The 27754-nt window shown below is 38.2% G+C and overlaps 2 protein-coding genes across 7 annotated transcripts in view; one reads left to right on the forward strand and one right to left on the reverse strand.

Moving 5' to 3' along the window:
- The window catches only part of LOC110458155 (integrin beta pat-3-like), a 37098-nt gene extending 31671 nt beyond the window's left edge, over positions 1-5427 (forward strand). For all 5 annotated transcript variants that reach the window (XM_021509748.1, XM_021509750.1, XM_021509751.1 and 2 more), the window contains exons 9-11: positions 179-311; positions 757-873; positions 4064-5427. In XM_021509748.1, the coding sequence (XP_021365423.1) occupies positions 179-311; positions 757-873; positions 4064-4251 (438 nt within the window). In that variant the 3' untranslated portion in view covers positions 4252-5427. The remainder of the gene's footprint in view (positions 1-178; positions 312-756; positions 874-4063) is intronic.
- A 6041-nt stretch (positions 5428-11468) lies between these two features.
- LOC110458153 (betaine--homocysteine S-methyltransferase 1-like) lies at positions 11469-26652 on the reverse strand. 2 transcript variants are annotated; one of them, XM_021509745.1, is made up of 7 exons: positions 26329-26652; positions 23207-23397; positions 22319-22513; positions 21969-22080; positions 21434-21612; positions 12427-12508; positions 11469-12179 (listed from the first exon to the last, which is right to left on the reverse strand). In XM_021509745.1, the coding sequence occupies exons 1-7, from the start codon at positions 26339-26341 to the stop codon at positions 11899-11901; spliced, it is 1053 nt and encodes a 350-aa protein (XP_021365420.1). In that variant the 5' UTR covers positions 26342-26652; the 3' UTR covers positions 11469-11898. The 2 variants fall into 2 exon arrangements, with proteins under 2 accessions (XP_021365420.1, XP_021365421.1); XM_021509746.1 differs by lacking the exon at positions 26329-26652 and having other exon boundaries at positions 23207-23410.
- Positions 26653-27754: the final 1102 nt, after the last annotated feature.

Raw genomic sequence — 27754 nt, forward strand, 5'->3', positions numbered from 1 at the left:
ATTTTTTCTCAAACTGCCTGACAAAGGTTTCAGACTTAAGAAATGTTACAGGTAGACCTTCTTCTTATATTACACTACGGCGGAGTAATCTGATATTTAAAAACATGTTACATTTCTACTTAATAAATAATGGGTGCCAGGTTTGAGATTTGAGAACAAGTTACATTTCTATTTTAAGATGAATGGATGTCGGGACCTGAAGCAGTGTGTCCAATGCCGCGTGTTCCAGACCGGCCCCCTGTCCCCTTCCGAATGTGCTAACGATCATGTCTGCTCTAACCTTCGGATACACTCCGTGGATACTTTAAATAGTCAGTAGAGAATTAATTCAGCGGTTTTGTTTTCATTCTTTGCTGTTGTGTTATGTAGTGATTGTTATCTGTCAACTATTAGTATTATCACGGACTTATATAACAAATCTAATTCTGTGGTATTATAATGGGTTAATGGAAGTATTCAACCTAACTTCGACAAAGATGAACATTTTCGCTACTTAACATTTCACTGTTTTTTCAGTTCAATATATTTTGTAGATCAGCATGCAATTCAGCTAAATTGCTGACATCAGTTCTCGGTCATAGAATAAGGAAAACTAAACGCGACAAGTATGGCTATAATATTTGGTATATAGCCATAAAGACTATCTTTGGGGCTTATTTTTATATCAATGATTTCAAAATTATATACTAGAATACTATTAGCAAATACCGCCTCTGTTATTTGCCTTATTAAAGCTATACCTATTTGTGATTTCAGAACATGAATCAGACTATATATGTCAGTTCACAGACGAGAAAGACGATTGTTTGTTTCGGTTTGGCTATTCCTACGAACAAACTGGCGCCAAGTTCGTGAAGGCATCGACTGTCAAACGTACGTATACAATAAGGTAGTGATTCACATAACAAAGCCTGGACCGTCAAACGTACATATACAATAGGATGATGTTTCACATATCAAGGCCTGGACTGTCAAACGTACATATACATGTATACATTAAGTTGATGTTTCACATATCAAGTTTGTGAAGGCCTGGACTGTCAAACGTACGTATGCAATAAGGGGGGTTTCACATATCAAGTTTGTGAAGGCCTGGACTGTCAAACGTACGTATACAATAGGGTGGTGCTTCACTTAACACATTCGTGAAGGCCTAGACTGTCAATCGTGCTTATACAATAAGGTGTAGCTTCACATAACAAGTTCGTGAAGGCCTGGACTGTCAAACGTACGTTTACAATAGTGTGGTGCTTCACATAACAAGTTCGTGAAGGCCTGGACTGTCAATCGTACGTATACAATAGTGTGGTGCTTCATATAACAAGTTTGTGAAGGCATGGACTGGCAAACGTACGTATGCAATAGGGTGGTGCTTCACATAACAAGTTCGTGAAGGCCTGGACTGTCAAACGTACATATACAATAGGGTGGAATTTCACATATCAAGTTCGTGAAGGCCTGGACTGTCAAACGTACGTATAAAATAGGGTGGAGCTTCACATAACATGATTGGGAACGTTTCTGTGATTATTTAAACTAAATGTTTACTCATACTGTGGATACATTGGGAATAGTATCGTTTGTATTGCTTCGTATTGATATGTTCTAATTTCGATTTGTCATATAAGTACTAAGGTGCAAATAAAATTAACTTTATTGATAAGTACATTTTAATGGTGAACATTTTCGCGGTATATGTCATGAGGGAACTACTTACAGACATAGTTATGATGGACTATATGTTGATAATTATACCCCATGCATTAATTATACCCCATAACAATGTACTTTTCAATCCTTATATATACATGTATATATATAGAAAAAATAAAATTAACGACCGACTAAAAAACTAGCTGCTTTCACCCTTCACAGGGCTCTTCAGGTTTCAGGTATATATATATATACGTCCTTTTTAGAAGCTTTCAACAATAACAGACAGTATATACCAATTAGCACATATGTAGAACAGCCCGTGGGAACATCCTGTAGTGTAGTAGCTTCATTGGTTCCCGAATACCCCAAAGATCCACGTTCTTGCTTGAACACAAACGTTACATTTTGATTTGGTAGATTGATCTGGAAGATACGTGGTCCTAAAACAAATATAAGCCTAATGATACTATTGTTTTCCCCATATACAATGTACGTGTGTCATAAACTAACATACGTTTTTAAATGCAAAAATCAACACTTAATCTATACGTATGTACTGCGCCAGTCATCAACCCATAGGGTATGACAGTACAGGGTGGTCGGGTGGCGCAGTAGATAACGCACTCACCCTTCACCAAGGCGGCCGTGGTTCGATTCCATGATATCTACAGGTTGTACAAAGTACGGAGTCACCTGCCCGACCACGTGAGTTTTTTCCGGGAGCTGCGATGTCCTTCCATATCAACACTGTCAGTCTAGGTTTTTTCAAGAAACAAAAGTAGCAGTATATGTTTATTGCAATATCATATGACTTTAGTAGAGAAAAACGTTCTTTTTGGGATAGATAGTTATAAGATAAAATATAATCGATAGGCCAGGAAATGGGGCTGAAATGACGAGATAGATAGGGCAGTTTAGTTAATGTTCCAGACAAACATCTCTCCCCCCAAAAAATACGAGTTCATCGAATTTTATGTCAGATAATGATGAAATCCAGATTTTTTCTCAATGTGTTTCTATATATCATTATCGATGTAAGTATTGCCAAAGTACAGGTTACGTTACAATCTGATACAGCTCTACACGCAAGACCCCATTAATTGAAACGTTTTCTATACATCAAGCATGTATATTTGTTCCGAATGGGCCATAAAACTTCAGCAGATATTTTGGCTGATACCGTATCTACTGTAAAGTTTCCCTCGCTGTCTACATGTTAACCCTAGAATCCCAGTGATAACACTATACGATACCGTATTTTCCTCAAAGTTTCCCTCGTTGTCCTAACATGTAAACCCTAGGGTCTCAGTGAAATTATACTTTATGATACTATATTTATCTTAAAGTTCTCCTAGCTGTCCTAACATGTAAACACTAGGGTTTCGGTGAAACTACACTACATAGTACCTAATGTACATTAAAGTTCCCCACACTGTCCCTAGGGTACATGTAACAGGGAAATTAAACTAGATGACACCGTATTTATCTTAAAGTTTCTCACGCTGTCCTAACATGTTAACCTTAGGGTCTCAGTGAAATTATACTAAGTTTAAGTTGAAGTTTTATTTTACACTCATGACACACGAGGTGTGTTACAAGAGGTCAACGTTTTGATACATTTCAATTACATAGCAAAGTGAGTACAGATTGTGTATACAACATGTAAATATATAATACTACAGAATAATAGCACTGCATTTATCTTATGTCAATTAAAGCCTTAATTGTTTTCACCAGAAAACGACTTATTAGATGATACCGAATTTATCTTAAAGTTCCCCACGCTGTCCTAATATGAGAACCCTAGGGTACATGTAACAGTGAAATTAAACTATATGATACCGTATTTATCTTAAAGTTCCTCACGCTGTCCTAACATGTTAATCTTAGGGTCTCAGTGAAATTATACTAGATGATACCGAATTTACCTTAAAGTTCCCCTCGCTGTACTAAACATGAAAACCCTAGGGTCCCAGTAATACAACATATAATTCAGTTCCCCATTCTACCCTAACACATTAAACCTTTTGTCTCAGTAATAAGATACTACACTACATGTAGCTGTAGCTGATACCGTATTTAGCTTAAAGTTCCCCACGCTGTTCCAACATGTCTTAGGGCCTCAGTAATAACCGGAAGAGTCTATGATCACATCACTACTTTATGGAATCCACTCGCGGCAATTTTAAACATCGCAGCATCGTTATCGTACCTTTATATACAACTCGGTAACCTGGACAATACTTCAACTTCAGTTTCTCGATATACACACTTATCTTTACCTACAAGTTGTGCTTAGTCAGCGGCAACCTATTACGTGTTTCTCTTATCCAGTAAACCCTTACAACATTTGATAAGTGCATGTTGTATTACTTTGACGAATGTTCAATTTTTCTTCTTATTCCAGAGTGTCCAGGACCTGGCAATAATGACCTAGACATGACCTTGGACCCGGAAGTTAACCCCGTTCAGAGTGACGCGCCTACTGGCTTCCAGGGCAGTGGAGACCCGGATAATAATGGCGCAAGCGTACCTTCGGTCAGTCTCTTAACAACTTTTGGAACCATTCTCGTTGTATTATTCCGGTTATCGTGATAGTGAATAGATAGATATGTATATATTCAGTGGCAGCCGTCGGACATGCTCCTTTGTTGTCAAAGACGGAGGGATAGCTGCCTATGGAGACATCTACGGGTGATTTACGGACCAGGGACATTGCTGAATTTAACTCTACTGTGTGTGTACCTTGGGGTCTTCGAACGAGAAATGGAAATCCGAAAAGATCGAAAAGATCCGCAAAAGCCATGGACAAATTAGACCATTAAACACCAAACTGCAATGTATTATACATTCAATCACTCCAGTTTCACAATAATAGTCGAGCCATTTTACATGCCGCCATGCCTTGAATGTCTTTTATCCGGGTGTTTCCTTGGCGTACAGTTGTATTTGCCTTATTAAGATCAGAACTTTTCGCGTCTTTCAACACATGGGCGCTCACCACGTGCTTATGACACCGTCAAAACTCAAAGTGAACGTCCATTACACAGAGCTGCTTCTTGAAGTGTGACGTACTACACATATTGCATTTAGCCTCCTGGTGCGACATACGACACACGTGCAATTCGTTAGATCATGAAAGTGGGAGGACGGACTGCACTTTAATCGTCATAGTGTGACATAGTACGCATCTAATTGGCTCTTGCCACACAGTTTATCGGATAATATATTATGACGTACTACACATCTTGCTAATTACTGTAGTGTGACGTATATGTGCATTACTCTCATTCTCGTTAGAATCGATGTAGTCACACAGGGCTGTTGTCATCTGACGTACAACACATCTTTGCTGGATTCTGTTGTGACGTTTAACAGATCTCGTGAGATATTACATACGTTCGTTTTAGTGACGTTCTGAGTTCCAGGTGTCATCGACATGAATACGGCAAGATTTAGTAACTTTGTATAATAATACCATATTGTTCTATTGTATCTCTTCGTGTTATTTCTATGAATATTATTATAGTATATTATTTATTTATTTCACCAGTCATAAAATCAACTTTTATGGAAATGCTGTACATGTGTATGGATGAACGGGCATTTAGTGTCTTTGGAATAATGTTCCTATTGCTTCGGTAATAATTAACTAGAATGTTGCTGACGTATATTTGTAAGATACTTATTTATTGTGTCGTGCTTTTTAGGGTACTACGGTTTTGTGGTATTAGTTTTTTTTCCTAAAGGTGACAGTGCATCGTTGTTTGGTACCCCTCATACCGCGACAGAAACTGTCCGTTAATGACGTCAACGCACGCGTCAGTGTCTACACCAAGATATAACCAAATTTAGCTATCTACGTGGCTACTGGTTAAAACCTCCCAAATATGTAAGCATATTACAATAAAAACATATGCTTTATTCAGGCAGCTGAAGCAACTAAGAAAAGATGTATTTCATCTTTAGAATTTCCTCGCGTGAATTGTCTGAATTATATTTTTAACAAACACTGTAAATTGTTAATTGATTTATCGATTTCCCTGACCCTTTTCACCTTAGGAATGTTGCTACTTCAGATTGGAGACCTTACACTCTTGCACTGTAGGAATTATGTAATTATGTTGCCAACACACTAAGCGCCGTCGGACGGTGTGTCCCAACACGCTTCCGTAGTTTATATCTTATAACATTCCTCTATCTGCCGTCTGTAAATGTAACTGGAGTAGATGGGACTTCCGTCTGTAAATGTTACTAAAGATGGGACTTCCGTCTGTCAGTGTTACTATAGATGGGACTTCCGTCTGTCAGTGTTACATTAGTAGATGTGACTTCCGTCTGTCAGTGTTGCATTAGTAGATTTGACTTCCGTCTGTCAGTGTTACATTAGTAGATGTGACTTCCGTCTGTGAATGTTACTAAAGATGTGACTTCCGTCTGTCAGTGTTGCATTAGTAGATGTGACTTCCGTCTGTCAGTGTTGCATTAGTAGATGTGACTTCCGTCTGTCAGTGTTGCATTAGTAGATGTGACTTCCGTCTGTCAGTGTTGCATTAGTAGATGTGACTTCCGTCTGTCAGTGTTGCATTAGTAGATGTGACTTCCGTCTGTCAGTGTTGCATTAGTAGATGTGACTTCCGTCTGTCAGTGTTGCATTAGTAGATGTGACTTCCGTCTGTCAGTGTTGCATTAGTAGATGTGACTTCCGTCTGTCAGTGTTACATTAGTAGATGTGACTTCCGTCTGTGAATGTTACTAAAGATGGGACTTCAGTCTGTCAGTGTTGCATTAGTAGATGTGACTTCCGTCTGTAAATGTTACTGTAGCGGATGTGACTTTCGTAAATGCATGCTACTTATGTCTGTATTAGATATGAGTTCCGTTTGTCAATGTTACTTTACATGTAGTAGTTATGACTTAGTCAGTGAATTATACTGTAGGTGTAGCTACCGTATGTGAATGTAACTGTAGTACATTTTTGTAGATGTGACTTCCGTCAGTGAATGTTACTGTAGATGTGACTTCCGTCTGTCAATATAACTGTAGTAGATGTGACTTCCGTCAGTGAATGTTACTGTAGATGTGACTTCCGTCTGTCAATGAAACTGTAGTATATGTGACTTCCGTTAGTGAATGTTACTGTAGATGTGACTTCCGTCTGTCAATGTAACTGTAGATGTGACTTCCGTCTGTCAATGTTACTGTAGTAGATGTGACTTCCGTTAGTGAATGTTACTGCAGATGTGACTTCCGTCTGTCAATGAAACTGTAGTATATGTGACTTCCGTTAGTGAATGTTACTGCAGATGTGACTTCCGTCTGTCAATGTTACTGTAGATGTGACTTCCGTCTGTCAATGTTACTGTAGATGTGACTTCCGTCTGTCAATGTTACTGTAGTAGATGTGACTTCCGTTAGTGAATGTTACTGCAGATGTGTCTTCCGTCTGTCAATGAAACTGTAGTATATGTGTCTTCCGTTAGTGAATGTTACTGTAGATGTGACTTCCGTCAGTAAACGTGGCTATGGTAATTGTGACTTCCTTGTTATCTGTGAATGTTACTAAAGATGGGACTTCAGTCTGTCAGTGTTGCATTAGTAGATGTGACTTCCGTCTGTCAGTGTTACTGCAGATGTGACTTCCGTCTGTCAATGTTACTGTAGATGTGACTTCCGTCAGTAAACGTGGCTATGGTAATTGTGACTTCCTTGTTATATTGACGTTGTAACAATGTAATAGGACTTTAAGTAAGGATTTTACTTTTATAGCATTAAGAAACGTTTTTGGTAAGCGATCATTACTTTTATATGATCTTTCGAGATTCCTTACGTAAACACTAAAGAATATTTTGGGATTTAATCGGATGATATGTCGAGTGCGGCAGCAATGTGCTACCTGTACTAAATATCTATGTGGCAGACCCAGACAATCCGTCTGATGGAATAATTCAAAACTTGCGTACATACTTCTGACTGCAAAGAGGTGCAAAACAGCAGGGCGTTTTGTTGAAACTTCCGATACATATATATCTTAACAGACAAATCTGAATTCAAAATTCCTATCATTGTCATTTAATCTGTCCCAAATATAAATGGACATATTGTGTACATGAATTTCTATGTTGCGTGAGTACTACGTGAGTACTACGTGAGTACTACGATGAATGCTGGGAGGTTTCTGCAGCACTACCTCTTCCAAGGTCAATTAAAATATACGACATGAATAAAGATCTCGGAAACGGATTTATATAAGTTATTTCAGCTTGTTTCCGGATCCCATTCCTCTGTACTTTGTATGTTGTGTGATGTTATGCAACTGAATTTGGAATGAAATAAAGTTTATATTAAAGATCTTTATCGAATGGTTCTCCAATTAAAACACCGACACTGTTGTTGTACATGTAGAGTTTGTGTTTATCGTTTTCCTCAGTATAACCAATCAATCTTTTTCTATGTTGTAAACATTTAGTTTTTCACCACTTTTGTAAGAACATATATATATTATCATTTCCTTGTTGAATGTGTTTAAATGTTGTGATTATTATACTATATCGTGTAACCGAAGCTGTATATTTGTTGTAGATGAATATACCACCGACATATGATGATGTCACGGTTGCGTCACTTGACATAGATGTTCTATGTATATAATTTAGTGTATATATTGTATGACGTCATCACCTTTTTTCAAGTTTTCTATAATTATGTTTAAGATGGAGGTCATTATAACCCCGCCATCATCAGTAATAACAGCACCTTGTACATATCCCACAAATTCACAGATTTAAACATTGGAGCCACTTCCTATGTGTGCAGTTGTTAAAACACATCTGCTTTCAATGATTTAACTAAGTTTTCTACCCTGCTAGTAATGCACTGTTTTGTGTGTGTTTGTGTAGAAGTAGAAGTTGCGCGCCGATATGCTGAGTGGCACTGCTTTGATAACTTAACGATGGAAACAGCAGTGTTTCTTTCATAATTCCTGGATATTCTATAATAAATAAATTGGTTTTCTTCCGTTCATATTCATTTTACACTTTAAAAGAAACACCCATATTTACCAAAGGTGTAACCAACATCTCTTTATTGAAGTGGTATTGATGTTTTACTGTTGACGAAGCTATAAGTTGTTAGGTATCGGTTAGAGAGTACGCTTCCTGTTCCGTTGCCAGTCACCCAGCCTGTCTGCGGTGTACGCCCCCCTAATCCCCTGTGATGAGGGGATAACCCGTAAGTATGTGTAAGTGTCTAGAGTATTAAATGGCTTACATTTGTACATAATTGTAAATAGTAGGTGTACGTATTTAAAGAGCCTCGTTCTGTGTATTCCCCTGTGTAAAGCACCTTCGGCTCGGTTTGTCGGCTCGTGGCTCGTCCTGTAGTGGTTATACGATATGGAAATTAATGCAATAAATGTACGAAAATTGTCTACTTGTGTGTTTTACTTTGTTGGTAATTGAAACCTGAAGTGTTTACGTGTTATGTGGCGACGAGTTGCGTAAACACGGTGAAATAACCGGCCAAAGTTCCCACGAAGACAGGTAAGCAGAGAAGTAATGGCGACAGTGTGGGCAGTGAAATCGTCGTACTGAAATTTTGTCATTTTATATGATTCACACCATGCGATTAAATAGGCTCAGTGATAAAGATTCATGCAGTATTAATAATTTGCAATTTTTTAAAGTTCAATATAGACCCCAATATTGACAATAATTCTAGTATCGACCCCAGTATTACAATCAATGATGATGATTTTGCCTTCAAATCAAATAAAGGATAAACTGGATGCAGTAATATAAATTGATTGATTAGTGTGGAAGTAATAACTGAGAGCTCTGGCAGCATGTAATGTATTACAGAATTCCTATTGGACAACCCTGGATACGTAACACATGGTAATTACTTAATGTAGCGTCATCAATAACTCCGTGTAAAACGCCAGCTGATGATGGCGCATTGATCCACAGCACACTGGCAGTGCTAGCACTATATGCTGATTAAGTCACAGGTTCTCAACCATTATAAAATTCGTTTGTAAATATTGTAACAATAATACATAAACAGAGCTGATTGGGGGATAATTGTAGTAAATAATGAGTTTCCTTGGCACAATTACGTAAATTATGCATAAACACGGTGTACAGTGACGGTGAAGGAAATAGTTTGTAAATAAACTCAACAGGACCTATTTGATTATGATCAGGGAAGCAGGAGACTAACTGGTATTGGCCGGCCATAAAGTTGGGTATATGTGCATATCGTTAAAATATAACCATGTGTTATAGTCGAAATTTCAACAAGAGGCCTGTCAGGCCTGTATCGCTCAACTGTTTATTTTGTTATCTGAAGAAAACAAAAAGTTGTTATCTTTCCACTGAGAAGTAAGAAGTAATTTTTTGAAAGGCCATTGGTTAAATTGATCTAGTGGAAAAGGAAATCAGTAAAACACAAATGCCAATTCGAGGGCAATGCATCCATTTCGGCTTTTGCTTCAACAACGCTACAGATCGATACCAGTACCTGTTCAGGACTATGATATCATCAGATCTAGTCTGGTAAGTATGGGCCTGGTGGATACAAAGTTAAAATGTCTCCGCCAATCAGCGGACAGATGTACCTGTTTGTTTATGAATTGGTTCGAAAATACTAACGCTTCGCCGAGGACCTAAGAGGAACAATTTTGTCGAAATCTGGCTGATGGAAGTTAAGAACAAATGTTTTAACCAATCAGAAGACAAGGTGGAAATCTTGGATTTCAATCAGAAAATGAGTTTGTGTCACATTTATCTCATTCGTCCCCATCCTTTTCTCCAAAAGACAGCCATTCCTCGTTATTTATACTACAGCGTCGAATTCCTTCATCCAGTGATGTTATATATTTATTCCAAATTAGGTCCAAATCCGTATTTCAGGAATAGTTTTTCAAAGTGTAAACCGCGTTTCCTATTCCTGACTCGCGCATAACATTCTTTTAGACTACAAATAATTTATCAACTGGCTCAGAGATGATCCATACAAAATGGTCTAAATTCCTACACCCGTTCTAGACTAATAATCTTTCAAAGGAAAGCTGACGACAGACGCCGCACCAAGGCATCATTAAGCTCGCTTGGTTCTATGTGCCACATAAGCTAACAACGGAAGTGGAACTGTAGAATCCATTAAGTAGGTCAAGTTTACGTCATCTTGAGGAGGATTGATATCATCAGTAGTCAAAACCGATAGACACGCACATTTGTACACATTACATGTGCACGTGCTTTTCTTCTGGCCTAATTGAAAGTTAAGGAAATGTAACATGATCCGAACACCTTCCGTCTAGCTTCACCGGGGCTGCAATCACGGCAAATAGGAGAGATAGTTCAAAGTAATAGAAAGACTTACTTTTAAACAAACATTTTTTTTCTTATAATTTGAACATTCCGGAACTGGGATGATGGTGATCCCTAAAATGACTGTTATAAGTAGCTTTTCTATTATAAGCTTCTTGGTGTGAAGCATACTAGCTTCTCTACCCACGGGTTTCAGTTTAATTTGGCTCCGCTTTTCCTTCCTCTCTGTAGGATACCAAGGAGACTAAAATTTGATATGTTGCCCCCCCTCCTCCCCCCTCNCTTATTCCCGCTGTCATTTTTGTTTCTCTGGACTTAACTTGTTAGCAATTTGTCATAATAATTTTAGTCTTTGAGGTAGCCACCGTGTCTAATGTGTGTCGTGTCAGTGTGATATCATTTGAATGGTCACCGAGCTGCAGTGTACACCGTCAAATGACCACGTAAACCCCCATACACTCGTAGAACGAACAAACTCGATCAGATATAATACAGTATGCTGTATATTATATTTTTATTTTCATCTGCGACATTTCTTTACTAAACGTAAATTGAATCTGGTCTCTATGACCGAACATTTCCAACAGTTAGTTTAACCATAAGTAGATGATCATTACATGGAAGGCACCTGTTAAAACAACCCCAAAGTCAAAATGCTTTTCCAATTTCGATTGTGTATCATATCCATAATGTAACATAATGTAATAGATATACATGTATGTCAATGCAAAAATGAGATGAAAGTATATCATTGAGGCGACAAATGTATTCATGAAAAATCGTATCCAAAAAATCTTTTGGAGAAAACATTTGCGCAGACAGTCCGATGGGGGAGTGTCCTCCCCGGAAATATATTGCAACATATCTCGATTGCTATTAACCAAACCCTTGGCCAGGAATTGTCAAGTGTCTATTCATTGGTTGCCAATTTGGCCTTCAGTCCGGCCGAGAAATACTTCTTGGCGAACTTTTCATCGCCGTACACGAAGTGTTGAGACATATCTGAGGAGTACTTGGAGGCCGGGGGTGTTCGTCCGTACACTTCTGCCACGATACGAGTGTAGTATGAGGCGTTTCCACAGCATAGACCGATGTAGCGGACACCCATCTCCTTGGCCTCGTTGGCAAACGCCCTGATTTGTGTCCGACTACAGAGCCAGGCGGGAAGGTCGTCGGGAAAGGCCATCTTACCTGCATGATGAATACAATAGCATTATTTAAGGTCATCCTCTTTACTAAACTTTTATATCGAAAACCACGGAAGTAAAAGGCACGCAACCATTAAAGGCTTGTCGTGGATATGGAGGTGGTACATTACAGCGAGGAAGCTTTGGAAATCATTATAAAACACCTTTAAGATATTACTGTAATATGGGACTACTTTTAGAGGGAGTTCATACGAGATGTTTGGCTTCCGTTTAGTGAATGCTTGACTCGCCTGTGTCCGCGTCCTTCAGAGAGTGCATCGTAGGATGTTCGTCCGTCGTTCGGTACGGGTTCGGTAAACAGGCCACTGGTCCCTGAAACCAACAACTTAATTTTGAAATATTTTTTTTACTCAAATGACAAACTGTTTTAGTACTGTTTATTGTGGACAACTCGGAATCTCTTGTCTCACCTAACCATCGTGTAATATGTTACTCTTTACATGTAGTTCTACTAAACAATACAAACTATTATAACTAGCTAAATCAGACAATTGCTGTTTTCGTTTCCGGCTCTCAAATTATTAAAGAATGAAGGTAGGTAACATCTTTGTTTAAATTATTAAAAAAACAGAAATACCGACACTATAAAGAGGAAGAAGAGATTGAAGATGAATACCATTTGTACTACAGTATGTAATACTCACCAACATTTAAGAAGACAATATTTAAAGAAAAATTACTGAAAAAAATCCATCTATGTTTAAATTTATACAATTATTTTGTGTAAACAACACCAAGGAACTGTGTCAACTTGGTAAATATATTTTGGAAGCAAATAAATTGAGAATTTAATTAGATATACATGCATGTACTAAACTCTCCACTTTGCACTGTTTGTCGTGCCATTATTTATTATGTAATGTTTTGACATATCTATGTACTGATGGGCCGTAAGGCCTAAAGTTAATAAAATTGAATTGAGCTTCAATCTTATTCAGTGAAACAAACAAGCTAGACACACATTATGTTTGCCTTGCATGAATAAATAGCTGTAAACAGATATGGTACACTTACATCATGATATCAACATGAGAGAAAATTACAATTTCGTCCGAGATGAAACAAGTGTATGTAATTACACGCAACCTAATATAATACATGTGCAGGGGCATACGAATTCGGCAGGGAGCTCGATAGTTTGGCAGGGAGCTCGACAAATCTCATCAGGAATCACACCCCGACGTGATAAATGTTATCATTCCGAGTTCCTTATAACGTTTGATTTACTCACAGTTAGAGCTATGTGTAACAAAATCAAGTGAGACGGGAGTGAATTATTCGCACCACGCGCAGGCAAAATCCCAGACGAAACGAGAAACAGGGCCCCATGTCTTTGATGCTGATGAAATAATTAATGACAAATGTGTAATTGTAATAAACTTAGTCTAGTGCTGTAATGCCAGTGAAGCCGATTGCGAACAGCCTCGGTACTGCATAGGAACAGCAAAATATATTTTGGTCGAACAAAGTATTCAGCCTCATAAATTTTCAGTTTCCACAAATACTTTATCTCTTTAAATAGGGGACATGTGCTTTTCATTTACTGACATATGACTAGGCATTTATCATGGGAAGACAACTCCATTCCAACCAGGAAGGGAAACGCCCTTCCTCGTTAGAGATCTAGTTCCGGGATGTACTCAGATTTTTTCAATAAACGTTCAGAAGACCATGACTGGTGAGAAGCGCACCAGCACGAGGCGGATGCCGACCTCGCCATATCTGAGAGATGTCACACCAGCTGTCTGGAGGATCAGCTGGTCCCGCCCCCTCCCTGGTCTTACCGTAACTACTTCTTGACAAACACTCAGATATCAATCTCCGGGGTAAACGCCGACAGCGATTATTGGACTGTAAGGTAATAACTCGAGTTTACAAAGGAGAAGCGCCGCCAGGTTATAACTGACTCCACTGTAGACAAGTGTGGGTGATGTTAATTCTACAAACAGGGGGTTATGTTCCTTGAAAACAATTTTAATATCGAGACAAAGATTATTATCCAAATGGTGTTGATGGCATCTCAAACAGCATGAAATTAACTAAAACATTACAGCGTGCCGTCCCATTACATCCACGCCGTATGGAGCTTGAACAGGACTTACACAACCAACGTTAACGTGGTCTTACACGAGACTTGGACAGGACTTACACAACCAACGTTACCGTGGTCTTACACGAGACTTGGACAGGACTTACACAACCATCGTTACCGTGGTCTTACACGAGACTTGGACAGGACTTACACAACCAACGTTACCGTGGTCTTACACGAGGCTTGGACAGGACTTACACGAGACATGGACAGGACTTACACAACCAACGTTAACGTGGTCTTACACGAGACTTGGACAGGACTTACACAACCAACGTTAACGTGGTCTTACACGAGGCTTGGACAGGACTTACACGGGACTTGGACAGGACTTACACAACCAACGTTAACGTGGTCTTACACGAGGCTTGGACAGGACTTACACGGGACTTGGACAGGACTTACACAACCAACGTTAACGTGGTCTGACACGCAGTCCAATCCATTCCCTCCTTTCATCTTCATTATAGATTCATTAGTTTTCGGTAAATTATTTATTTCAAAACTAGTTTTTAGAAATTTTCGAGAGCAAAAATTTGCTTTTCCCTAACATAATTGTTTTTAATGACCTCTGTCAATACAAATATTCATCTATTGTATCCTGTTTGTAGATGTTTACCATACGTTTTATGTTTTCTGTGTATACATACTTTCACTCTCGTTTGGTTCTGTAACAATATCTGCCCTCTTTCATGGATCTGTACATTATTTGCCACGAGCCAACCTTTATTCTGCAGAAATATTCGCCTATCCTGTTTGTAGATGGGTAGAAATGTTGCCCTCTTGTATGCTTTTGGAGGATTAATTGCAACGAGTAATTCTTTGTTCTGTAGAATCATTTGCCTTTCCATTTTATTCTGTAGATTTATTAGGTTACCAATGTGTTCAATGGAAGTATTTCCATACACGATTGTTCTCTTCTGTTATGTAGTGTTTTTATACATCTGGTCCGTGGTAAATAAGTGCTGTACTGTTCTGTTATGTAGTGTTTCTATACATCTATTCCGTGGTGAATAATTGCTGTATTGTTCTGTTATGTAGTTTTTCTATACTTCTATTCCGTGGTAAATAAGTGCTTTATTGTTCTGTTATGTAGTTCTTCTATACATTTAGTCCGTGGTAAATAAGTGCTGTATTGTTCTGTTCTCTAGTGTTCCTATACATCTATTCCGTGGTAAATAAGTGCTTTATTGTTCTGTTATGTAATGTTTCTATACATCTATTCCGTGGTAAATAAGTGCTGTATTGTTCTGTTATGTAGTTTTTCTATACATTTAGTCCGTGGTAAATAAGTGCTGTATAGTTCTGTTATGTAGTGTTCCTATACATCTAATCCGTGGTAAATAAGTGCTGTATTATTCGGTTATGTAGTGTTTCTATACATATATTCCGTGGTAAATAAGTGCTGTATTGTTCTGTTATCTAGTGTTCCTATACATCTATTCCGTGGTAAATAAGTGCTGTATTGTTCTGTTATGTAGTGTTTCTATACATCTATTCCGTAGTAAATAAGTGCTGTATTGTTCTGTTATCTAGTTATCCTATACATTTAGTCCGTGGTAAATAAGTGCTGTTTTGTTCTGTTATGTAGTGTTTCTATACATCTATTCCGTGGTAAATAAGTGCTGTATTGTTCTGTTATCTCGTGTTTCTATACATTTAGTTCGTGGTAAATAAGTGATGTTATGTTCTGTTATGTAATGTTCCTATAAATCTATTCCGTGGTAAATAAGTGCTGTATTGATCTGTTATCTAGTGTTCCTATACATTTAGTCCGTGGTAAATAAGTGCTGTATTGTTCTGTTAGGTAGTATTTCTATACATCTAATCCGTGGTAAATAAGTGCTGTATTGTTCTGTTAGGTAGTATTTCTATTCATCTAATCCGTGGTAAATAAGTGCTGTATTGTTCTGTTATGTAGGGTTTCTATACATCTATTCCGCGGTAAATAAGGGCTTTATTGTTCTTTTATGTAGTTTTTCTATACATTTAGTCCGTGGTAAATAAGTGCTGTATTGTTCTGTTATGTAGTGTTTCTATACATCTATTCCGCGGTAAATAAGTGCTTTATTGTTCTTTTATGTAGTTTTTCTATACATTTAGTCCGTGGTAAATAAGTGCTGTATTGTTCTGTTAGGTAGTATTTCTATACATCTAATCCGTGGTAAATAAGTGCTGTATTGTTCTGTTATGTAGTGTTTCTATACATCTATTCCGCGGTAAATAAGTGCTTTATTGTTCTTTTATGTAGTTTTTCTATACATTTAGTCCGTGGTAAATAAGTGATGTTATGTTCTGTTATGTAATGTTTCTATACATCTATTCCGTGGTAAATAAGTGCTTTATTGTTCTGCTATGCAGTGTTTCTATACATCTATTCCGTGGTAAATAAGTGCTGTATTGTTCTGTTATGTAGTTTTTCTATAATCTTTTCCGTGGTAAATTAGTGCTGTATTGTTCTGTTATGTCGTGATTCTATACATCTATTTCGTGGTAAATTAGTGCTATATTGTTCTGTTATCTAGTGTTCCTTTACATCTTTTCCGTGGTAAATAAGTGCTGTATTGTTCTGTTATTAAATGTTTCTATACATCTATTCCGTGGTAAATAAGTGCTGTATTTTTCTGTTATGTAGTTTTTCTATACATCTATTCCGTGGTAAATTAGTGCTGTATTGTTCTGTTCTGTAGTGTTTCTATACATCTATTCCGTGGTAAAAAAGTGCTGTATTGTTCTGTTATCTAGTGTTTCTATACATTTAGTCCGTGGTAAATAAGTGATGTTATGATCTGTTATGTAATGTTTCTATACATCTATTCCTTGGTAAATAAGTGCTGTATTGTTCTGTACTGTAGTTTTTCTATACATCTTTTCCGTGGTAAATCAGTTCTGTATTGTTCTGTTATCTAGTGTTCCTATCCATTTATTCCGTGGTAAATAAGTGCTGTATTGTTCTGCTATGTAGTGTTTCTATACATCTATTCCGTGGTAAATAAGTGCTGTATTGTTCTGTTCTGTAGTTTTTCTATACATCTTTTCCGTGGTAAATAAGTTCTGTATTGTTCTGTTATCTAGTGTTCCTATACATCTATTCCGTGGTAAATAAGTGCTGTATTGTTCTGCTATGTAGTGTTTCTATACATCTATTCCGTGGTAAATAAGTGCTGTATTGTTCTGTTATCTAGTGTTCCTATATATTTATTCCGTGGTAAATAAGTGCTGTATTGTTCTGTTATGTAGTGTTTCTATACATCTATTCCGTGGTAAATAAGTGCTGTATTGTTCTGTTATCTAGTGTTCCTATCCATTTATTCCGTGGTAAATAAGTGCTGTATTGTTCCGATATGTAGTGTTTCTATACATCTATTCCGTGGTAAATAAGTGCTGTATTTTTCCGATATGTAGTGTTTCTATACATCTATTCCGTGTTAAATAAGTGCTGTATTGTTCTGTTATCTAGTCATCTATTCCGTGGTAAATAAGTGCTGTATTGTTCTGTTATCTAGTGTTTCTACATTTAGTCCGTGGTAAATAAGTGCTTTATTGTTCTGTTATGTAGTTTTTCTATAAATTTAGTCCGTGGTAAATAAGTGCTGTATTGTTTTGTTAGGTAGTGTTTCTATACATCTATTCCGTGGTAAATAAGAGCGGTATTGTTCTGCTATGTAGTGTTTCTATACATCTATTTCGTGGTAAATTAGTGCTGTATTTTTCTGTTATCTAGTGTTCCTATACATCTATTCTGTGGTAAATAAGTGCTGTATTGTTCTGTTATTTAGTGTTTCTATACATCTATTCCGTGGTAAATAAGTGCGGTATTGTTCTGCTATGTAGTGTTTCTATACATCTATTTCGTGGTAAATTAGTGCTGTATTGTTCTGTTATCTAGTGTTCCTATACATCTATTCTGTGGTAAATAAGTGCTGTATTGTTCTGTTATGTAATGTTCCTATACATCTATTCCGTGGTAAATAAGTGCTGTACTGTTCTGTTATGTAATGTTTCTATACATCTATTCCGTGGTAAATAAGTGCTGCATTGTTCTGTTATGTAGTTTTTCTATACACTTAGTCCGTGGTAAATAAGTGCTGTTTTGTTCTGTTATGTAGTTTTTCTATACACTTAGTCCGTGGTAAATAAGTGCTGTATTATTCGGTTATGTAGTGTTTCTATACATCTAGTCCGTGGTAAATAAGTGATGTTATGTTCTGTTATGTAATGTTTCTATACAGCTATTCCGTGGTAAATAAGTGCTGTATTGTTCTGTTATGTAGTGTTTCTATACATCTAGTCCGTGGTAAATAAGTGCTGTTTTGTTCTGTTATGTCGTGTTTCTATACATCTATTCCGTGGTTAATAGTGCTTTATTGTTCTGTTATGTAGTGTTTTTATACATCTGGTCCGTGGTAAATTAGTGCTGTATTGTTCTGTCATGTAGTGTTTCTATACCTCTATTCCGTGGTAAATTAGTGCTGTATTGTTCTGTTATGTCGTGTTTCTATACATCTAGTCCGTGGTAAATAAGTGCTTTATTGTTCTGTTATGTAGTTTTTCTATACATCTTTTCCGTGGTAAATAAATTCTGTATTGTTCTGTTATCTAGTGATCCTATACATCTAGTCCGTGGTAAATAAGTGATGTTATGTTCTGTTATGTAATGTTTCTATACATCTATTACGTGGTTAATAAGTGCGGTATTGTTCTGTTATGTAGTGTTTCTATACATCTATTCCGTGGTAAATAAGTGCGGTATTGTCCTGCTATGTAGTGTTCCTATACATTTATTCCGTGGTAAATAAGTGCTGTATTGTTCTGTTAGGTAGTGTTTCTATACATCTATTCCGTGGTAAATAAGTGCGGTATTGTTCTGCTATGTAGTGTTTCTATACCTCTATTCCGTGGTAAATAAGTGCTGTATTGTTCTGTTATCTAGTGATCCTATACATCTAGTCCGTGGTAAATAAGTGATGTTATGTTCTGTTATGTAATGTTTCTAGACATCTATTCCGTGGTAAATAAGTGTGGTATTGTTGTGCTATGTAGTGTTTCTATACCTCTATTCCGTGGTAAATAAGTGCGGTATTGTTCTGCTATGTAGTGTTTCTATACCTCTATTCCGTGGTAAATAAGTGCCGTATTGTTCTGTTATGTAGTTTTTCTATACATCTATTCCGTGGTAAATAAGTGCGGTATTGTTCTGCTATGTAGTGTTTCTATACCTCTATTCCGTGGTAAATAAGTGCTGCATTGTTCTGTTATGTAATGTTTCTATACATCTATTCCGTGGTAAATAAGTGTGGTATTGTTCTGCTATGTAGTGTTTCTATACCTCTATTCCGTGGTAAATAAGTGCTGAATTGTTCTGTTATGTAGTTTTTCTATACATCTATTCCGTGGTAAATACGTGCTGTATTGTTCTCATATATAATGTTTCTATACATCTATTCCGTGGTAAATAAGTGCTCTACTGTTCTGTTATGTCTAATTGTATACTTATCTATTTGTTCCGTTAAATATTTGCCTCCTATGTGTTCTGTATTTTATTATAACCTCTTTGTGACCTAGAATGTTGACATACGCCTCGCTTAGTATCTGGTAACCTGTTCTTCCATAGAATCATTTGCTTAGCCCCTTTGTCCGTACAAGTTAAACTATGTGCTTACCCTTTGTATTTTGTTTGTTGCCGCGTCTTCTGTAGCTTTGCTACATACTCTTTGAATTTTCGAAATATTTACTTCTCCCCTTGTTCGTCGATTCTTTTTGTTTTTCGGCCTCGTTTCCACTATTTCTCGTAGAACTATTTGCCTACCGCTGCATCCCGTAGAAATGCTGGCATGTTTTGTAGAACTATTTGCCTACCGCTACATCCCGTAGAAATGCTGGCATGTTTTGTAGAATTATCTGCCTATTGCTCCCACTGTTCTGAAGAGTTGTATCTCTATCCTTTATCTCCACTACTTCTAACAACCTTTTGTTACCAAGTGCCTTGCTCATACACACATGCATGCATACATTACACACATGGAGGCACGTCCCTTAACGACCTTAGCTGGATTTTAAACTATATCAAACCAAACCAATCCTTTTTCAATAGAAACGTTTACTCACCGTTGGGCTCTTTAAAATTATTTGCCTACTTTTTGTAAAATTCCTCCTGTTTCTCTTTCGTTCACTCAGTGTGTGCTTTCCTTCATTACCGTTCAATAAGTGTGTGCTTTCCTTCATTGCCGTTCACTAAGTGTGTGCTTTCCTTCATTACCGTTCACTAAGTGTGTGATTTCCTTCATTACCGTTCACTTAGTGTGTGCTTTCCTTCATTACCGTTCACTAAGTGTGTGCTTTCCTTCATTACCGTTCACTAAGTGTGTGCTTTCCTTCATTACCGTTCACTAAGTGTGTGCTTTCCTTCATTACCGTTCACTAAGTGTGTGCTTTCCTTCATTACCGTTCACTAAGTGTGTGCTTTCCTTCATTACCGTTCACTAAGTGTGTGCTTTCCTTCATTACCGTTCACTAAGTGTGTGCTTTCCTTCATTACCGTTCACTAAGTGTGTGCTTTCCTTCATTACCGTTCACTAAGTGTGTGCTTTCCTTCATTACCGTTCACTAAGTGTGTGCTTTCCTTCATTACCGTTCACTAAGTGTGTGCTTTCCTTCATTACCGTTCACTAAGTGTGTGCTTTCCTTCATTACCGTTCACTAAGTGTGTGCTTTCCTTCATTACCGTTCACTAAGTGTGTGATTTCCTTCATTACCGTTCACTAAGTGTGTGCTTTCCTTCATTGCCGTTCACTAAGTGTGTGCTTTCCTTCATTACCGTTCACTAAGTGTGTGATTTCCTTCTTTACCGTTCACTAAGTGTGTGCTTTCCTTCATTGCCGTTCACTAAGTGTGTGCTTTCCTTCATTACCGTTCACTAAGTGCGTGATTTCCTTCTTTACCGTTCACTAAGTGTGTGATTTCCTTCATTACCGTTCACTAAGTGTGTGCTTTCCTTCGTTACCGTGCACTAAGTGTGTGCTTTCCTTCATTACCGTTCACTAAGTGTGATTTCCTTCATTACCGTTCACTAAGTGTGTGCTTTCCTTCATTACCGTGCAATAAGCGTGTGCTTTCCTTCATTACCGTTCACTAAGTGTACTTACTTTGCAGCTTTTGATGATGTCACGTACGATTGGAAGCATGCTCTTCGGTCCTCTGTTACAATTAACACCAACTACGGCTGCGCCAGCCTCTTCCAACTTCCGGCACGCGTCTCCATAGAGGTAACCGTCAAACGTACTATAGGCACTGGACGGGGCAAAGGTGATGACAGCAGGTACACCTGGAGGTAAATGTTGGTCAAGGTAAACACGTGAGGGAGACAATTGAATTCGATGTAGACTAGTCAAAATAAACAGGTAAAGAGGACTGCGTTAGTAACGTAAACCAGTGAATTAAGTAGACTTAAAACAAGCAAAGAGTGTAAGCATGGAAAGCATATATATGTCGTTTATTATGTTATCTCTTGCTTTGACGTTTGACGTTCCTCTGTCTATATTTGTCCTCTTTTGTCCCTACGTTTTCCATCATATCCTATTTTATCGTATGCCTTGTTTGGGGTATACTCATCGTCTGTCCATACACACCTGTATCATGCTGTCTCTGAATACCTGTTTAATTTCTTGCCCTATGAAGTACCTTTGCCGTACGTCTTGATGGCCTCCAGAGCGAGGAGGGCTTCTCCAAAGTCGTTAAACGTTTCTCCAATGATGTAATCCACGTTGTACTCCATAGCCCATTCCACCTGTTCCTATAAATAGTTTATAAACACCTGTAGAATGTTACACAACTCACAACAAGGACATTGATGTCTTCCCTTCGATGAACAGTCTAACCAGTAATTACCATACATATATTAATTATTGAACATACACTTTCATTTTTACTTTATTTAGTTAAGTTCCGACAAAAATACTCTTAAGTTAACCTGACTGAAAAATTCTATTTTACATTAACATTATACTGATCGTTTACCGGAAGTGACGTACTTTGAACATGGCTGTGACATCACGGTGTGTCTCGGGGTCATCTTTGTCATACACTGTTGTATTACAGATGTCCCCCGCCATCAGAGTTCCCGTCTTGTCCGCCACCTCCCGGGCGATTTGTAGGGCCGTCCTCTGAAGTTTCTCAAGGTCATCCTCTCGGCCTATCGCACGGAGTTTCTCTCGATGACCGTAGTACTGTTTAAAGAGAATAACAGATATGGCTTTCCTTTACCGTATTGTTACTTTGTATATTGTAGATGTTTTGTTTGTCCGGCAGAGTCGTTAAAGATTTTTGCGATTTGTGTCGGGGAAACATCCATGTTATATGACGCGCTTGGTGGCACCACAGGTAGGGTTGCTTTATTTCATTGGTCAGACGAACGGTTTGTATAAAAAGCGGATTTGGAATTAAAAGCAAGTTTGAAAATGAAAGGTGTCACCTTAATTTACACACACACACGGAATTACGTCCATTTTGCGAAATCAGTGTTATTACCATACAACAATCACCTATATAATCAAGTACATTTTGTACCTGAACAGGTCATTTGTACATGTAGGTACCGAGACATTAGTCTGCCAAAACTGACAATAATCTCAGACTCCATAATTCTGACCAGTCGCCTGTTTATGGTCAGCTATCTACAGCTCTATAAAACACGGGGATTTGTCGCATAAATTATAAGGATCGAATTTGGATTTTTTACAATGCTCAAGTTTGAACGGGGATTTGGGGTTCTCTTACACACCACATGACCGAACCGGAGATGATCATACCAATGTATTGTCATTGTTGTCTCTAAGTATATATTGTTTAAAATTATATATAGAACCATAAACAATGCTTTATTGATGAATGTAAATTGTGACTGATAAGCTGGTATCTACCGTATAGGCCACTACGGTGTCACTGCCAGCGTGGACGAATTCTTCTGAGAGTAGGCGGAGCTGTTCAGGGTGTTCAAGGACCACTTCCGGTACAAATGCCCCGGCCTTTAGATAACCTCGACGCTCAAACTCGTACAGGTATCCTTCCGCCACTACCAGACTCTCGCCGTCAGCCAACCGTTCGGTCAAACCTGCCAACAACATATTGTTATGGCATAAGGGAAATAACTCCAACAAGAAAAGTCGGCAAACAACAATGATATTGAAATACTTTTACTGCAATGTTTAATATATTACACAAGAACAAACTCAATGAGAAGTGATGGTTATTAATATACCTACTTACTATATCTGGTTCATATCAGACCGTATCGGGTCCTAGCTATGCATATAAGGTTTTTTATATGGAACAAAATAAGCTCTACCCAAAATAACAACGGAAGGTTACGATCTGAAATGAGTATTGGAAAAATCATAATGGAATGTCGGGAGATCATAACCCATTTAAGGTTCCGGACATGAGTGGTTATAAGTGAAGCTAGATATGAAAATAGTGGTTCAAGTAAACAGTATACGTGTACAGGTTCAATCCTACTAGTACTGATACCTACAATACATCCACCCTACTAGTACTGATCCCTACAATACATCCACCCTACTAGTAATGTACTGTTACCTAAAATACATCCACCCTACTAGTACTGTCCTGATACCTACAATACATCCACCCTCCTAGTACTGTACTGTTACCTGCAATACATCCACCCTACCAGTGCTGTATCGATACCCACAATACATCCACCCTACTAGAACTGTAATGATACCTACAATACATCCACCCTACAAGTACTGTACTGATACCTACAACACATCCACCCTACTAGTACTGTACCTAGTACTGTACTGATACCTACAATCATCCACTCTACTAGTACTGTACTGATACCTACAATACACCCCCCCTACTAGTACTGTACTGATACCTTCAATACATCCACCCTACTAGTTCTGTACCGATACCTACAATACATCCTCCCTACTAGTACTGTACTGATACCTACGATACATCCACCCTACTAGTACTGTACTGCTACCTACAATACATCCACCCTACCAGTACTGTACCGATACCTACAATACATCCGCCCTACTAGTACTGTTCTGATACCTACAATACATCCGCCCTACTAGTACTGTTCTGATACCTACAATACATCCGCCCTACTAGTACTGTTCTGATACCTACAATACATCCACCCTACAAGTACTGTACTGATACCTACAACACATCATCCACCCTACTAGTACTGTACTGCTACCTACAATACATCCACCCTACCAGTACTGTACCGATACCTACAATACATCAACCCTACTAGTACTGTACTGATACCTACAATACATCCACCCTACTAGTAATGTACTGTTACCTACAATACATCCACCCTACTAGTACTGTACTGATACCTACAATACATCCACCCTACTAGTACTGTACTGTTACCTACAATACATCCACCCTACCAGTGCTGTACCGATACCTACAATACATCCACCCTACTAGTACTGTACTGATACCTACAATTCATTCACCCTACTAGTACTGTACTGATACCTACAATACATCCACCCTACCAGTACTGTACCGATACCTACAATACATCCACTCTACTAGTACTGTACTGATACCTACAATACATCCACCCTACTAGAACTGTACTGATACCTACAATACATCCACCCTACCAGTGCTGTACCGATACCTACAATACATCCACCCTACTAGAACTGTACTGATACCTACAATACATCCACCCTACTAGTACTGTACTGATACCTACAATCCATCCACCCTACTAGTACAGTACCGATACCTACAATTCATTTACCCTACTAGTACTGTACTGATACCTACAATCCATCCACTCTACTAGTACTGTACTGATACCTACAATACATCCACCCTACCAGTACTGTACCGATACCTACAATACATCCACTCTACTAGTACTGTACTGATACCTACAATACATCCCCCCTACTAGTACTGTACTGATACCTACAATACATCCCCCCTACTAGTACTGTACTGATACCTACAATCCATCCACCCTACTAGTACTGTACCAATACCTACAATACATCCACCCTACTAGTACTGTACTGATACCTACAACCCATCCACTCTACCAGGACTGTACTGATACCTCCAATACATCCACCCTCCTAGTACTGTACTGATCCCTACAATACATCCAACCTACTAGTACTGTATTGATACCTACAATACATCCTCCCTACTAGTACTGTACTGATACCTACAATACATCCACCCTACAAGTACTGTACTGATACCTACAACACATCCACTCTACCAGTACTGTACTGATACCTACAATACATCCACCCTACTAGTACTGTACTGATACCTACAATACATCCACTCTACTAGTACTGTACTGTTACCTACAATACATCCACTCTACTTGTACTGTACTGATACCTACAACACATCCACCCTACTAGTACTGTACTGATACCTACAATACATCCACTCTACCAGTACTGTACTGATACCTACAATACATCCACCCTACCGGTACTGTACTGATACCTACAATACATCCACTCTACTAGTACTGTACTGTTTACTACAATACATCCACCCTACTAGTACTGTACTGATACCTACAATTCGACTAGTGACCTTCACAGTACTACATGTACTCAGCTTTTGTAAAACGGGGACAAATCTCCCGCCGACACAGATTAACGCTATGTCAACATGACAGCCTTCACTCTCAACACCACACATGTTTACAAATACACGAGCCAACGCGTATAAGACATGTGCGTTGTATAGAAAATAATTAAGCTGGTTTATTTTGGGTTTTTTAAATCTTTTTCGATGCTGTGGTTTTTTACTCGAAGCTACGACAGTCGTCTTGCATGGTGCTGTACTGAACCACGAAAAATAACGCGCATATACTACAGTACAGCCTGAATGTATGCTAAACAGACCAACACATCAATAAAACGTGGCGCATACCGATCAATGATGTGTTGGTGAATTCTCGAGAATGCTCATTGTTTGCTAGTAAATAGTGTATGATTAGACTTACCTTTAGTGGGCATGGCTGTGCTCGATCCGCTTTGGTCAGCGTGTGGTCAGCCGTGTCAGGGTCAGATGACCTGATGTACTCGCCGGTCTGATAATTGTAATCTCCGACGTATATCTGCTGCCTGTACTCTAGGTAAGTTGTAGTTACGCCCCCTGGTGTACAGTTTATTATATGGATCACGTTCTGTCGAGGGTTTGATAAACAAGTTTCAACAAATGACATATGTGTTTAACAAGTCACGTTGGAGCACCGAATCCCATGTCCCATTGCAGAAATAAAAATCATGGTCAAGGTAGCCGGTCTGACTACGACGATACTCGGTACACGTGCTACTGTTGTGTCAACACTATCGTGTATTGGTGTAGATAACGTCCTTGACTCGACAGACGCTTTACTTTTAGCGAACATGAACTCCTTTTATCATGAAGTCCTTGAACATTACGTTATCGTCATTCAAATGCAATGTTGTATTATCATTATTGTTTCATATCCGATTGTTTCCCTCCCTTCAGTTGACACTGCGGACTGTAATGTAAAGAAATAAACATTGCGCATTGTGTTGTTAGATGTTAATGCTCATTTTCTCATAAGCAACGTTGTAGATATAAGTAGTTATGTTCCTCATTTGAAAGCGCTAAGGAGGTACGTAGAAACTCTTTTCATTTGTTATATATATATATATACATATATTTACATTTGCTCTGCATGGCCACTATATAACACTACCTAGGCCAGTTCCGTGTTATGAGACCATAACACAGGCTGGTGATATATCTCCACGTGTCCGACTAACTACCGGATCTTTATTCCTCTCCCCACTAGCGAGTAGATAAGTAAAATAGCCAAAATGATTAAAAATGTTCACTATGTAAGCCTATTATTAAATGTGAATTAAATATGTATATCGATTAAATTATGGAAATTGTATCGATATTTTTGTGTTAATTTCCAAGAACTATGTATTTTACGGGGAAAGTCAAGAGACAACATTCCGTGAGCAGTTCCATGGGTTGTTCTTCCTTTTAAACAAATACCGCTAAATTTTGAACTAAGAAGTGAAAATGAAAATATTATGAAAAGAGTAAATATAAGCATAACACAGCATTTTAATCCTTGTTGTGGTCTATAACACGGAACAGATTGTTGTATAATTCTTAAATATCTAAACAATCCAACTCGCGTATTCCGATATCTCTTTTTATACAATTATGCTAACAAACTATATGACGAAGAAATGAACGAACGTGTGCCTTTAGGTTGTGAGGTAGAACGTGTGCCGTTAGGTTGTGAGGAAGAACGTGTGCCGTTAGGTTGTGAGGTAGAACGTGTGCCGTTAGGTTGTGAGGTAGAACGTGTGCCGTTAGATTGTGAGGTATAACGTGTGCCGTTAGGTTGTGAGGTAGACGTGTGCCGTTAGGTTGTGAGG

Source organism: Mizuhopecten yessoensis, unplaced genomic scaffold (assembly GCF_002113885.1).
Source record: "Mizuhopecten yessoensis strain PY_sf001 unplaced genomic scaffold, ASM211388v2 scaffold9465, whole genome shotgun sequence".
NCBI classification, from domain to species: domain Eukaryota; kingdom Metazoa; phylum Mollusca; class Bivalvia; order Pectinida; family Pectinidae; genus Mizuhopecten; species Mizuhopecten yessoensis.

Bases quoted from the DNA above. Each gene is read 5' to 3' on its own strand.
- LOC110458153 (XM_021509745.1), bottom strand. The intron at 22,514-23,206 runs GTAGATACCAGC...CTCTTTAAACAG, and splicing joins ACACCGTAGTGGCCTATACG to TACTACGGTCATCGAGAGAA. The intron at 12,509-21,433 runs GTAAGTACACTT...TGTTGGTTTCAG, and splicing joins ACATCATCAAAAGCTGCAAA to GGACCAGTGGCCTGTTTACC.